Below are 15,719 nucleotides of genomic sequence, written 5' to 3'. Positions count from 1 at the left end.
GAGATAGCTTCTGTATAGGTTATAAATCTGAAATGTGTTTTGATATGGTTGTGATATAATAATCACTTAATTCTTTTTTCCCCCCAAAATCCAACTACCGCCCAAAGTATTAATATATATATTTATTTATTTCTTTGGAATTATAGGCAAAATAAGATACCTGAGTCCATGAGCATGAGAACCACGTACAGGATGGGACCATAGTTGAAATATTGAAAGGGACGTGTGAGGAAGCGACTGTGACTTTCTGTGGTATAAATTGAAGTTTTTCCACCTTTATATTTTACCAGGAGTTAGTTAATACATTTTTTAATATATAATATATTTATATATGTAGGGAAAATTAATATGATAGTCCTTATAGTTTCATCAGATTTTGAATCAGGTCCTTATAGTTTTTTTCTTTTTCATTAAATCCTTATTGTTTGCTCTGTTAATACTGTAAGCCCTTCTATTAATTCAGCCGTTAATTTGAATTAACACCGTTCTCTCTTTATCTCTCTCTCGGTCGCACTGTCTAGCTTCTCTCTCCACTCTCCCCCTTCCTGTCCCTTCTCCCCACCATCATCTTCTTTATCTCCTCTCTCAGTTTCTCTGTCTCTTCTCTCACCGGTACTTCATATTGTTTTTCATCTTCTTCTTTATCTCCTCTTCTAGTAATATACACATACGTTTAAGTGAATTCTTAAAGACCCTATTTTTCTACCACATTTTCGATCAGAGGTGGAATAAAAGTGAAAACTAAAGTATAATGTCTTGTACAATATTATTGAGTTTATAGAATGAAATTGGAGTCGAGTTGAGTAAGTTTGAATGGAAATCAAATAGCACTTTTCGTATAGAAATTCTTGGTCAAATATATTATATATGGATATTTTGGACGACCATCAGTGATCCACAGTGCATCTGGGAATTAATTTGTTGATGTCAACAAAATATGTAGGCCAGCTACAACATACTTTGTTACTCTGTAGCGCTCTGTTTTTTTTTTTCCCCCTTTTCCATGAAAATTCTGTTCACCATATGCATAGCTAGAATTAGGGGTGATCATGGACTAGACCAGACCGAGTTAGGTATCAACCCGAGGTCTGGTCTGGGTAGGACCTCGGGCTGAACAAGGCAGCCCGAGGTCTGGTCCAGTCCAGTGCCAGCCCGAGTTCGGGCTGGACTGGACTTGGTCCCCTGGACCACCTGGACCAGTCCAGGAAGTCCAGTTCCTTTTTTTTTTTCCTCCTAGTTTCAAGCCTTCATCTTTTTTTTTTCCTACTGATTTTTATCTACTCCACGACTCCACTCAATCCAATACAAAATTTCACATCACACAGTACACACAACAATAAAAAACCATTATCTAAAAATATCCATATAACATTGAAGCTGTGGGGAGCGAATTTTCAGCTTTAGCCGCGAGGCAATCCAAAAGCTGAAAGCCAGAACGAATAGCAGGAGATGGATAGGCAACAAAAACGGGGACGTCACCAGTGCCGCAGAGTTGATGGGGAAGTAGAGCAATGATCCTTACCAGAAGGAGAATAGGATAGTAGAGGCCCAAGAACAGGGTCAAGAGTGCATCTTCACGTGCTTGCTCGGGTTAGACCAATGAAGGAGGATCAGCCGATCAGGAACGGGCTGAGAAGATCAACAGTTCGACCTTTGACGGAGGAGACGCCGTCGCTGCTACCTGCTGGCTACTGCTAGGGCTTCTTCACGAAGATGGGGAGAGAACAGAGAAGACCGAGAGCGACGAGCTGACTGAGGCGCTGAGCTACTGAGTGAGGAGTGTGACTATGTGAGTAAAAGTAAAACGACAGTGTTAGAGTTCCTCCTACAGTGCCACGCCCAGTTCCCAGAAGCAAATTAAAATATATATATATATAATATATATATTACCCGGGCCAGACCAGACCAGACTAAGTGTTCTGATCACTTGGTCCTGAGCCTGGTCCAGCCCGACCAGTCAGTCTGGTCTGGTCTGATTTTTTTTTAGACTAATTTTACCTGGACCAGGTTGGACCGGGCCATATCGGGTTAGACCGGGTTACCTGGACCATTGGGTTTTTTGCACAGCCCTAGCTAGAATGAAGGAGGCAGAGGGTACTATTACAGTTGTGAGAAGGAAATATTTGAAATTTAAGAGTAAAGCTTTTGTAAGAAGAGATAAAGAAGATGATGGTGGAGAGAGAGATTTGGAGAGGAGAAAGAGAAACTGAAAGAACAGACAAAGATGAGAGGGACGGGATATGAATGGGCAGAGGGGAGAAAGAGAACTGAGTGCGGAGACAATGCGATGGAGAGAGAAGAAGACGATGTTTGCTTAAATTAACGGCTGAATTAACAGAAGGACTTACATTATTAACAGAGCAAATAATAAGGATTTAATAAAAAAAGAAAAAAACTATAAGGACCTAATTCAAAATTTAATGAAACTATAAGGACTGCTATATTAATTTTCCCATATATGTATTGGAGGAAGGTAATTTTTTTTAACTACTTTATGCTTGACCATAAATTACAATTTTAACTTATTAAAATCACTCCGTTAAAAAATAAACATAGGGTTAGGGAGATGATGAAAACGAGAGTGAGAAAAGGAAGGGTAATACGGGAGAGAGAGCCATAATAAAACTTCTGATCATTCAGGTTTGTTTCTGTTATCTTTGGTCCGTGAAATTTAGTTTATATATTAATCAAATTTTTAAAGTTATAATTATACACATTTCATGTTTTTATTTAATTTCATCAAACCAACAATTTCTTCTATATTTCATGATGAGTGTCATTCTCCAGCTAAAACTTAAAACTTACATCACGTGCGTGTCTAGAATTATACGTCTCCAAATCATAAGACTAATTAAATATGTTTATAAAGACTTGATTGATAAAATGTTAAATTTTAAAAACCGAAACTATAATTGAGATATATTTGAAATACTACCTCATGGCCTTAATATATGAGTTAGTTAACTAATTTGAGTATATTAAGAAAATTAGTTGAATTAGTTATTTTTAATAAATATATGTTATCTTTCTTAAAATATCCTTACTAATAATTATGTGTATTAGTTAAAACTACTATTTAATGAAACATTTAACGTGTGCAATTACTTAAGGACTATTTTAGAAAAAATAAATAAATATAACAGACAAAATGTGTTAAAATCTTATATTTAAAATCAAATTAAATATTAGACTAGCCCTTATATTTAATACCATATTATTTTTATCACAATGTGAAAAAGAGTTGAATGAGGCTTCGTATAACAAGTTATCTATGTTTAGCTTGTAATGCGGAAAAATGAATGAGTCTAATTGAACCATAATGCCCTCAATAAAAAATACTTATCCGATCTTAAATATAAGACCTTTATACATACTTGTATAAGGGTCTTATATTTAGGACCAGAGGAGTACATATTGTAATTTTCTTAACAGCATATATATACATATACCAAAAATCAAAATATTTATTATCAATTGTTTTAATTATTAAAAAATTTCACTTATATTTTATAAAATAACGAAAAAGATATTTAATAAAATAAAATTAAGATGTAAATAATCATAAAATAAAATATATTTTCCATCCAATTGATCATGAGATATCTCTTGTACCTAGTACCCTAATTTGGCTTGTATATACTACCTCCAATCATGGTTCATCCTTTAACACCGACCCACAAAGAATAGTTGTTGCTATTATTATTATTATTATTGAAAGAATGATGTATGTGATATGTGAAAGGGACGTTCTGGATTTATTAATAATAACAAAAAAGTGCGCTTTTTTAACTCTAAAAAAAAGTGTCTAATTAGGTGTGAGCAAAACCAAGCCATAACCGAATCGGTCTTAATTCGGTTTTTTTTTGTTTGATTAATTAGATTTTTTTTTGGTTAATTATTTCGGTTATCAGTGCTCGATTCGGTGTCTTTTAAAATATTTTGGTTATAACCGATAACCAAAATTTATTAAAAACCTTTTTTGAATAAATTTTTTAATCTTTCTCTATTTTCTTTCTTTTTGACCAGCCTCCTTTTTTGTTTTTTTGGACCAGTCTCCCTTATTGTTAAAAAACCAAATAGCTGTGTTATGTTGCATATAAGGAGAGCTTGGGGGCTAGTTGGATTTATTTGGACTTTTGTAATGCTGTATTTTAAAATTTTAAATGTTAATGTTGCTGAAGTGGTAGTTTGTTTATTTAGACTTTTATTATGTTTGATTTTAAATTTGTTATCAATTTATATACTCTTTTGGATCTTGTGTGGGCTTTCAAATAGATTATTAGTCTTTAGATTTTTATTATATTATGTAGGCTACTGTCATACTGTTTGGAACAGAAAAAGTCCAAAAAAAAGGCTTACTAATTAAATAAACTAGCTAACCAAACTGAATTTATTTCGGTTAATTGGGTTCATTTAGTTGTTGCATTTCGGTTTCGGTTCGGTTTTATAAATATGTATATTTTGGTTATTTGATTAGTTTGATTATCACTGTTAGTCGAATCCAATAACTGAATGCCCACTCCTATGTCCAACTATTCTAATTTCTAAATTCATTTCATGTTAGAAATTGGGAAAAAGAGATGAAACTTATTGTACAAAGAGGAATGAACTGTGACAGTAGCAGACCCCATGTTCTTATTCCCAATAAACCGCAAACATCATCCTGTACCCAACCAGGCGTTGGGCGTGTTGGGCAGGCTAGAAGAGGAATACTTGATTTGATAGATTTTACTCCACATGCACGCGCAGCACTTCTTTCATCTCTTAAATGTTATGTGTGTTTGTACACTTTCACCTCCATTGTTTTTATAATACCTTTCTCTTTTATATTCTATGAGAAACATAGTTTTAAATGGTATCATGGTCTTAATTTATGGTAGCATAGAGGGTATAAAAATATAGTGCCATATTCTAATTATGTAGAAACTATTAATTTAATTATTAGGGGACGTGATAACGAACATCCTTTTAAATAGATTAATATTATTGATGATATTAGGTTAATTTTTTCGTAGAAATTGACAAGTCACTATCCATCATGGTCATAGGAAACACCGGATGTGTACTAACTCCTACCTTCAGTATTTAATACAAGAGTTAGTTGAAGAGTGAATTTAGTTCTCATATTTAAAATTTATATATATTTTTTTAAATATCCTTTTGATTGTAAGGGAATTCCCATCAAAAAACAATTTCAAAGCACATGATTAAATAGAGTAGTTTGAAAAAGTCAACACATATTTGTTATACTTAATCAACTTAACTAATTTTTTAAATTTTTTTAAAACTAGTTATTTAACTTTTATATTAAACTTCGAGAGTAGTATTTAGCTAAATCTTATCATATAATAAAAGTAACTTTTTGTATGCTTATCACCATCCACGGCCTCTTGGCTTGGCAGCACCTGAAGCGTCCTTAGTGGCATTTGAATTCAGGTTCCATCACGTCCAGCAACCGCTGGCTTGCAAATAAAAGGGTGAAAAAACAGAAGAGGATTCCAATTTGGCACTCAAAAACAAAAAAGGTGCAGTGTGTTGAAAGTAATGAATGAGAAAGGAACATGAAGTGGGGAAGGTAAAAGAACAAGAGATTCCCTCGGTCGGTGATGGAACTTTGGACTGATGCTTCTTCCATTACATCGCATAATATAAAAATAATCATAACACAGTCCATCCAACATCCCACAAAAGCCTCAATGACCTCTCCATCCACCCACCCGCCCAAAGCTATCATTGTCCCATCATGAAAGCTACCACACAGACATGAGATGTGACTTTCTGGTTTTTGTTTTGCTGCTTTGCTTGCTTGCAGATTCATTCTTTCACTCTCAGTATCTCTGCATTTAGTTACAGGCCCTTTCACTTCCATGTTGCTCCCACATCTCTCACTTGATCATATTATCAGTATTTGTCAAATGGGGAGACATTTGATGATACTAGCTATAGAAGCATCAAAGCTCAATCTGATCATGTTGCAGTCAAATCTGCAGGTTGGATTCCAACTGCATGGGCAGTTCATTAATTCTCTCCCCATTGAGTTCCTGGGTTTTTATTTTTGTTTTTATTTTTTTAAATTAAACAAATTGTCAAATTTCTGCTTGCTAGCATCCAGACAAAGTTGTGTTTGCATGGAATGGCGCAGCAGGATGATAACATAATTTCAATTGTGATAAGGGAAGTTGAACTGAAGAATTTGATGAATCATACAGCTAATTAATTGGTTGCTGTGGAAAACAGATAATCCACAATGCAGTTAGCCTGATAGTAACTCTGTAAACCCAGCAATATAATTTTGGATAGATGCTGAATCTATGGTTCTTGTATTTGAAATCACACTATATCAGGGTCAATATCTGTTTTATTTTAGGGAAAATCAATCTTTTAGCCCCCCTAATTTTTACTTATTTGTAATTTAATCCTTATACTTTAACTCGATGCAACTCAATCTCTACAATTTTGACTTGGTTGTAAATCAGTCCCTGAAATTTGGCTTGCTACAGCTTGGTCCCTATACTTTTATCCCTTTTTAGATATATAATTTCAATTTTCAAAAATATAAGAACTAAATTATAAGATAGATAAAACTATAGAGAACGAATTGCAACAAGTCAAACTTACCTGATCAAAACTTTAAGGACTAAGTTGCATTGAGTCAAAACATAGGAGCTAAATTACAAACATGTCAAAATTATATAGACCAAAAGATTAATTGTTCCTTTATTTTATTTTTTGGATTACAAAGGCAAGGTTTAGATGGCATGAGTAGAATCAAACCCGCAACCTAGTACCAACAAGATTACAAGAGTGATCATTGTACCATCAAGCCGAAAAGGCCACTGACATCTTACCCCCCCCCCCCTTTTCCCCCCCAAAATTCAGTCAGTTTGATTAAAACATCCCCGAAAATTAAAGAGTAGAGTGGCTCTGGATTTGGGATGTCAGTGAGGGGCATCTGAGATTTTTGGTTCACTTCACCAAGCCAAGTAATTTTTATACATCAAGGGATTGTTCTGTTTAGAAAGAACATGTATGGCTGTTGAATCTCAGCTTTCAGACAAACTATCTGTTTACTTCAAACTTTCAGATGAACATGTAAGGTTGTAATGAAACCAACTTTAAGTCACTTGCTAAACCACATGGGATTCGAGTGAAAAAATAAGCTAAATTAAAAGTTCAGAGGTCAAATCAATAATAAATTTCCAGAAGTGAATGATCAATCATGATTAACAAAAGGCGTCCAACATTTTCTGCAGCAATAGCATAAATAGCTGCTTTGGAGATTGCACGATTAAGCATGTAGCATGATCTCAATCACACAAAGTGCTTTAATACTCTTCCGATTCTAAATATAAAACCCATTTTGTAGAACAAACTATAAAATGAATTTTATACTTAGGACCTAAGGAGTAATACATTGCTAGTGTGTCACCCGTCTCAGTAGTCTCAGCGAAGATGAGTTTTTTGTATGTGTTTTTTTCTTTTTTTTTTTGGGGGGAGGGGGTTTTACCAGTAGTAATACACAGTAAAATATTGAGTTAAAATATCAAAACTAGTGTTATCTATTATATTCACATATTGATTGACAAGCATTAGTATTGAATCAAGGAAGAAAAGAATCAACACTCCCACCTTTGTTCTATTTCTATGGGGGTCCCAAAACTACTGAACACTACAACGCATTTAACAAACATCTAATTTGGCATCGAATATACCATAATCACTGGTTTTACAAGTACCGGAACGCATAAAATAGAACCAATTAACAGTAACAAAAGTCACAAGTTAAAAACCAATCGAAAATAATCTAGCATACAGAGGTCTTTCGATGCATGAGAACTTCATATGGGTATTATTCAAACTAACCTGATCTGCATGAATTCATTGAAGATTTAACGACAGACACCTTTTTTTCATTTTGGGGCAGCATTAGACTAGTGTAATTAAGAAGAAACGCTCTTCTTATTTTCTTGGCATTGGGGTCATTGAAAGATTAAGAACAACCAAACATCATTAGGCAAAAGTAATTATGAAGCCACATAAGAAGAGCAGAGCTTAAGACAGACTCGTTATGCCCACTCGTCGTTCATCAATGTTGTTAGTACCAAGATGAACTCACCGCAAATTTTTCCAATGCCTACCACACAAAATACGGACAAAAGATTTTGAATGATATGACATAAATCTGTATAACACAAAAACGAAGGGATTTGTGCTTAAATTTTAATTGATTTTGTACTATTTTCTTAAAAATAACAGCTTTTCTAGTGACATTCCAAAAAATTGAACCATGGATTACCAAGCTTTTATTTACCTCTGTGTATCTATAACCTACTAAAAGTAGAGATTCTCAGGCACTCAAATTAGTCATCTGATCTCAGAGTCGAAGCTTGAAAGTCATCCGAAGTCAGTCGTTCCTGGCGTCCGGCAATGTTCTTCCGTGATGACACGTATTGATTTGAAAATTTTCTTGCTACTCTCGTCTTTATCTTATCAAGTCGGCTAGTATATAAAAGTCACATTGACTATGTCATTGAACGTTCACTGTTTCAGCAGAAATAGCCAGAGTTTCTAAAATGGAATTGCCTTCACCAGTTGAAGCGTCAACAGCACTTCTGAATGATCTACAACTGAAGTAGAAAACTGCACTCATCATGGAATCTATAAGCACCACAAATGAATACATTATCACCAAGAGCGGCCCCTCCCACATCCTAGAGGATCCATCACCATAGCTTAGCGTCTTCACTCGATGCTCAAACAAACCCTCCACAAGGGCCATTCCTATGGTTGATCCAAGATATATCAGTAGACCAACCTGTGTTTGTCCCTTGATTAAGATGTTAGACCGCAGCATTGCCTGTGCTCCCGAAACATCCTCCAGTACAGAGATTACGATTGCAATGTTACAAATGATAATAGCGTTGGCAAATATCACAGAGAAGACCAGACCCACCAACACTGCAGCATAAACAACTATATCTGGAGAAAAGCCAAGAACAGACAATGCACTGCAGAAGCAAACAAGAAAAACACAAAACATGGTGATGCAACCAACCACAACTGTACACACCCACATATATGTAGAAACTATCCTCCTCCAGAACTTAGTGATGATCACATAAAACTTCAAAGCATCGAACTTTTTTCTCGAATACGTACAATCTACAGAATACACCACGGCTGCTTTTGACAATAACAACAAGGTGATGTACAGAGGTAGGCACATAGCGGAAGAAACCATCGTCTCTGCAAAACGCTGGCAAGATTGCTTGATGAGGTCTCTCAGAGGGAGACCACTAGTCTTGGCAACCAACATAAGCCGAATAGTGAGACTCTTCACAATCGACATATCTACTAATGTATTAGATAAAAGCACAGCAGAAACAGGACAAATGAGCAAAGCCAAGATTGCCATGAAGGCCCAGCAATTATACCTAAGTATCCAGACAGTCTCTCTCAAAATCTCCAATGCATTCATTGATTGGAATTGATAGGTATGACCATGATCAGAGAGTTCCAACGCCGAAAGTTGAAAAGCGGCCTCTCCGGATCCCTCTTTCCTCAAATGATCAGACCTGTTTCTAGGAGAACAACCTCCACCTCCACTGGAAATCTCCATGTTTAATAAAACTCCGTCGCAAAAGGCGATTATTTCATTGATATTCAAGATTAAAATCAAGTTTAAAGTCAAACCCACGATCCGAAGGAACAAGATTCTACTGCAAAATCGAAAATTAAGAGCTGGGTATCTATACACAGGGCTCTTTACCGACAATGGAGATCACACATGCAAGAATTGAACAAAGTGTGAGGAGAGATTGAAGCGATGCAATACCTAGAAAATAGAAAGGGGATCAGGAGACGCGAGAGAGCGGAGCTGGAGGATGAGGAGGAAGAAAGCATGCTCGCATGGCGGAAACTAGGATGAGGAGTGAGAGAGTGCGGGGCAGGAAAAGGATTTGGAATTGGAGAAAGGGATTTGCGTTGTGGATTGATCATTGGTCAAAGCGGAGCTCCATTTTCGTCCGTATTATGCTTTGCTTAGCGGTGTTTCCTCCACATTCCGCCACAGTATATCATCGAAACTCGTGAGAGGTGTCTCGGTGTTTCCATACCTGAGCCTCAATCCCAATTCTTAAATAATTAAATCTTTCTGTCTTTGACATAATTAATTAAAATCCTGATCCGTTTCATATTTAATCCTGTAAGCAAAATTATATATCGGTGGGGCCCAGTTATGTGCCCAAATGAAAATTAAACATCGGCCTTCTTCAAAATATAAAATCTAAATGAGAAATTTTTTTAATCTTAAATGTAAAATTTCAATTCATTTTATTTTATAAATTTATAATTTTACAACAGTATGTGTTTGTATCAAGCTATACTGTGGGGATGAGCTTGGTAGAAGATATTTCGAAGACATATTGATTGATTGGGTTAAGATAATATTTAAAATTTCAAATCAATCATTACAAGTACTTTATTTTTTTCCATGAATATGGAAAAGAGAAAGCCATAAGTCAAACTCATTAGACTCGGATTTAAACCTTTTAATTATTTATTTTTTAAAAAGTAATGGTTAATATATTATTTTGATTTTATATTATATATTTATTAAAATAATTATTTTTTTAAAAAAATAAATTTAGATGGTTCAAATCATGCTCATCCTCAGCACCCAGACTCGTTCCTATGAGATGATGTTAAGTAAGAACTCAGTTCTTTTTCTTTTCTTTTCTTTTTGGGCTCAAGTAAGAACTCAGTTGATGAAAATGTGACAACTCCTTTAAGCATAAATGGTTCGGCCCAAACTGCCCAAACAAATACCACAACCATTCCCCAAGCGAGCTCTTAAGGGCCTGTTTGGTTTGAGGGGAGGGGAGGGAAGGTTTCATCCTCACCTTGTTTGGTTTGATTAAAAAGGAGGGGAGGGGAGGGTATTTAATGATCCATTGTTTGGTTCAGGAAGGGGAGGGGAGGGATAATAATAATCAATTTACCATTTTATCCTTACATATTAGTTTATGTTTTTTATTGATATATTATATAAATTAATTTACATCTTAATTTAAATTATATAATTTAATAAAAAATCAGTCTTATCATGTTAATATGTGTATTAAAAAATTGGTATAGTAATTTTTTATTCTAATTAATATAATAATATATTTAAAATAATCAAATTAACAAATTTTGTATGCTCTAAGAAAAATGAAATTTTATTTTCTTTAGGCTATCTTTTTTTCCAGCTTTAAAATATATTTAATAAATAATATATTTATAAAAAACAATTAATTTTATAATATTATAATTTTTATTTAAATAATTTTTATTTTTAAATAATTTTTATAATATATTTTTAATTATAATAATGTATATATTTTTTATTTTTTTATTTAGGATGATATATTTTTTATTTGAAATAAATATTATAATAATATATTTTATGGGTAGAAGTAGAATATTAAAAAAACCATAAGGGCATAATAGTCCAAAATTTTGGCTCCCCTCCAAAAACCCCCAATTTGGAGGGGAGCCAAAATGGGGGGAGGGAGAGGAGGGGAGGGGAGGAGCTCATTTCCCTCCCTTCCCCTCCCTTCCCCTCCAACCAAACACACCCTAATAGTTGTCAGACGAGGATTATTAATGTCTTGCCTAAGGTAGTGATTGGCGGGGGGTTTTTTCACTTTTTTGAGGGAAGGGGAAGGAAAGAAAAAAAAAAAAAGGAGGAGGAATTAGTGTGCTTGGTTGAAAAGAAGGGAAGGAAGGAATGGTAAAAGTTTTTGTCGTTTTCCTCTTTACTTCCATCACCTCACTTCCCTCCAAGAGTGCAAGGGAGAGAAACAATTTGTCTCATTCTGACCATATTGTCCATACTATTTTTTAAATATTCCAATCCCGCCCATGCCAACTTCAGCTGCTTCACGCGTTGGTTTGCCTGTGTCTCGCCCCTGGTCAATTACCTCTTCGCTGCCGCCGCTGCTTTCGCCATCCCCAACCCATGAAGACAGTGATCAGCACGAACCCAAACCTGCAACAAGAGACGATGAAAGGGGAGGGCGGGAGTAGAAGTTGAAGGAGTCGCCGGTGAGGAGGTAAATGCCGGGGCTAGCGACAGTGGAGCAAGTCACGATTAGGGGAGGCGAGTTCATTTTTGAGCCCCCCCTAAAAAAAAAAGTGTTATTTTCCTTTTCTCTTTATCCAACAGCCTTGGCATCCCTCGCATTGTGGATCGCATTGTGGACCCCTTGCGACTCATTTTTGAAGAATAATTATTATATATATTGTAATTATGAGTATAATTATAAAATATAACTTTATGTGCGTATAATTATATTTTATTAAATATTTTATAAAGTTTGAAAAACAACTTAAATAAAATAAGGGTAAATTTGTCCATAAAAAATTTTAACCCTCTCCTCCCTTCTGAACCAACCAAAATAATATTAAAATCTCTCTTTTTTTTTTTAATTGAAATCCCTTCCATCCTCTCTTCTTCTCTTTCTTCTATTAAAATTCTTTTCATAGACTTAAAGAGATGAGCGAGAATCATAGAGAGAGAAACAGTGCACACAAAGTTCAGTTGGTCAACTCAGGCAACTCTTCGCCAGAGGGGAACCAAGGAAATACTTCAGATGAAGATGACATCTTGGGGAGGAACATTAAAAAAATGCAGGAGAACCCTAGGAAACCCGAAGTCCAAAGAACACAGGAAAGGAGGGGATTGAAGACTCTGTTATGAAGGACCATGAACAGAGTGCGTCAGCGGAGGACAAGAATGAGCCCAAGGAGATGAAAAATAAAATAAGGAACCCGATATCTTACAAAGCCAAACTAATGGGAGAAGAGGAGAAGGTTTTCACTGAAGACTTTGAGTCCTTGATAAAGGAATGGCTTAAAGAGGAGGAAGATTTAGCTCCTGAACTGAGTGAAAAGTAGAAAAAGATGATTGAAGGTGTTGGCGGCAACACCTACAAAATAAATAGTTAATAAGGACGCTGTCCTTAAGAGCTATTCCGGAACTACCAGTAGATAAGGATGCGGCACTTCCCAGGATTAAACGGGTCCTTCCTGTAAAACAGGATGAGCAGAACAGCAGAAGATAGTAGTAAACTCAGCAGGTAAGAGAGCACACAAGAGGGGGAAGAAAGGAGCTCGAAAACTCTAGAGCTGTGTGTGTTTGTACCTTGGCTAAAGCCCCTTATATAGGCTCCAAAGGAAATGATCGTTGCCACCATAAAGCATGATATTCAATGGTGCGTTCTTCCCATGAATTCAAAAGTTAAAACCGAATAAAAGAATTGATGATACATGGTTGAAACGGTGGAATTATATCCCTTCCTATGGACATCCGTTGCAAGTTTTATAATGCATTAAAGTTTATGATTTGAACGTTTTGCAATTTTGAAACCATTGGGTTAAGATATTAAGACTAGAAAACCGTATAGAAATAGAGTCTTAACGCTTTGGGATGACTGAAACAATTTGATTGGAATTTAACACTTTTAATGTATTGAAACCATGGACATCCGTTGAAGGTTTTGTTGCTCCATCTTTGAAGCATTAAAACTATTGATGATGATGATTTACTATTCAGTTTTTCTTCACTAATGCTGATAATAAATATTATTTTGATATGCTCTTTCATTTCAAAATAATATTTGAATTTTTATAAAATCCTCATTAAGAATGTGCTTATTCTAACCCCCACATTACCAATTAATATGATGCCTTTTCTTTGACACACGTCCACAAATATCACAACAGAAGGTATACCAAAACTTAACCTGTCAGACGAAAGACTAAAGGAGCTGTGTCTCCCATGAAAAGATGCTATGATTTTAACCTTGCTAGGGAAGGAAACCAACTTGAGGATGATGAAGGACAAGGTAGGTTGGATTTTGAAATCTGGAAGGTTTGAACAAATCGACCTACCAAATAATTACTATGTCTTTTGAGCAAAGGATGTGGAGCTATGCAGGAGGCTCCTCTTTGATGGTCTGCGAATGATACAGGGGCATTATCTAGCTATTCAGAGATGGAGCCCAAATTTCAATCCATACTGTAATAAGGTTAGGAAGGTAGCAATCTGGGTAAGAGTCCCTACCTTGCCGATGCACTGTTACTTCGAAGAGTGCTTGCTAGAGCTAGGCAACTTAACTGGAAGAGCTCTTAAAGTAGACATTAATACGCTTGCTAACTGCAACAACAATTCTACAATAGTGGAGAGAGGCAAGTTTGCAAGGGTCAGTGTTGAGGTCGACTTGAACAGAAATCTACAGTCCAGATTCATGATTCAAAGAACACTCTATACAGTAGAGTATGAGGGCTTGGACACTATTTGTTTTTAGTGCAACCGATATGGGCATAAAAAAGAGAACTATCCTCTCTTAGTCTAGCCAGAGCCACAGTCAGATAAGGAACATACAGGAAGCACATCACCATCGCCGGACAAGCAAACGCCGAGAGATCGAACGGAGGAGATGGAAGTTGACTTGAGAGAGAAAAATTCACTGTTCAGTATACCAGGCATTAGTCCCAAGGAGGAATACAGAAACTGGATGAAAGCTAAAAGTACCTTTAGACCCAGGACCCAAAAAACGAAGGTAGAGAAAAAGATTCAACAAAAAGGAAATGGGAGTAGCCGCCAACTTGCTAAATAGCAACTAGTAAGCCAGAAATCACGATTTGAGGTGCTACAAGAGCAAGCTATTAACGTCACATCAACAGATCCACAAAATCTCAACATTAAGAAAACCCATACAAAAGCATGGAGGAAAAAAGATATATCACAATCAAGAGCCGAGAAAGGAAATGAAAGAGAGCATAACGGTCAACAAAGGGAAACGAGCAACTCTGAAGTGGGTGATATGAGTTGACCTATGGAGGAGAGAGAGGATGTTGTCACAAAGTGTCAGGGGGAGAGAGGAACAAGAAGGCTACGACAGGAGAAACTATAAAGGAAATAGGAAACCCTCCTATGGGAGAAATGGGCCAAATGTTATTTTCAAGCCTAAGGGAGGAGGAAACGAATACAAAGAGAGAAGGAGGGAGTAAAGCCCAATGCTTGAGTCCAGTGAAGGAAAAAAGGAGAGGTATCATGGGTAGAGGAGAAGTCAAACCACATGGCCCAAAATAACATCTCCTATTCTGAAAAAGAAGGCAACGGGAAGAGCCCACAAGGTCATTTTTGGGTCCTTAAAGTCTATGGGACCTTGGACTTCACAAAAGGGTCTGCATCAGATCATATTGAAGCCCAACATAATAAAGATATAGAGCAAGGCCTGGAAAGAAGTGCTGAGAGATGGAAACAAAATAGAACTGAACTAAAAAACACGAACGAGGAGCTCATTCGACCCCCGGAACAACCACCAGATGTCTATGTTGGTAGTAAAACAAACCAGCCTGAAGATGTAGTGGGAGAAGTCAATGAAAATAGGGACTTTTGGTTTAAAACAGAAGAAGTACATGACTTTGGAAATGTTGAAGGGGAGTCGTTGGTTGTTGGACTCGATGCACAATAAGCGGTATGTGGTCGGTCTCATTCCTCCTCCTTTAATTTTTTCTTATTAATGATTTTTGCCTACTGGAATTGTCGCGGTGCGACTTCAAAAACTTTTCCAAGATGGTTACAAGACATGCTGAAAGGAAAGGAAGTAAGCCTACTAATTTTATCTGAAACTAGAGTGAGTGGTCAAAAAGCATATAAAATAGTAAAG

General features: G+C 36.0%; 1 protein-coding gene across 1 annotated transcript; it reads right to left on the bottom strand.

Annotated features, from left to right (window-relative positions):
- Window positions 1–7,913: 7,913 nt before the first annotated feature.
- Window positions 7,914–10,100, bottom strand: LOC114720559 (uncharacterized). The gene has a single exon (XM_028906211.1). The coding sequence runs from the start codon at window positions 9,617–9,619 to the stop codon at window positions 8,528–8,530; it is 1,092 nt and encodes a 363-aa protein (XP_028762044.1). The 5' UTR covers window positions 9,620–10,100; the 3' UTR covers window positions 7,914–8,527.
- Window positions 10,101–15,719: the final 5,619 nt, after the last annotated feature.

Source organism: Neltuma alba, unplaced genomic scaffold (genome assembly GCF_004799145.2).
Source record: "Neltuma alba isolate B1F8T4 unplaced genomic scaffold, ASM479914v2 tig00011988_pilon, whole genome shotgun sequence".
NCBI classification, from domain to species: domain Eukaryota; kingdom Viridiplantae; phylum Streptophyta; class Magnoliopsida; order Fabales; family Fabaceae; genus Neltuma; species Neltuma alba.
Note: the sequence above shows the minus strand (reverse complement) of the source record. Positions and strands in the feature narration are given on the sequence as shown.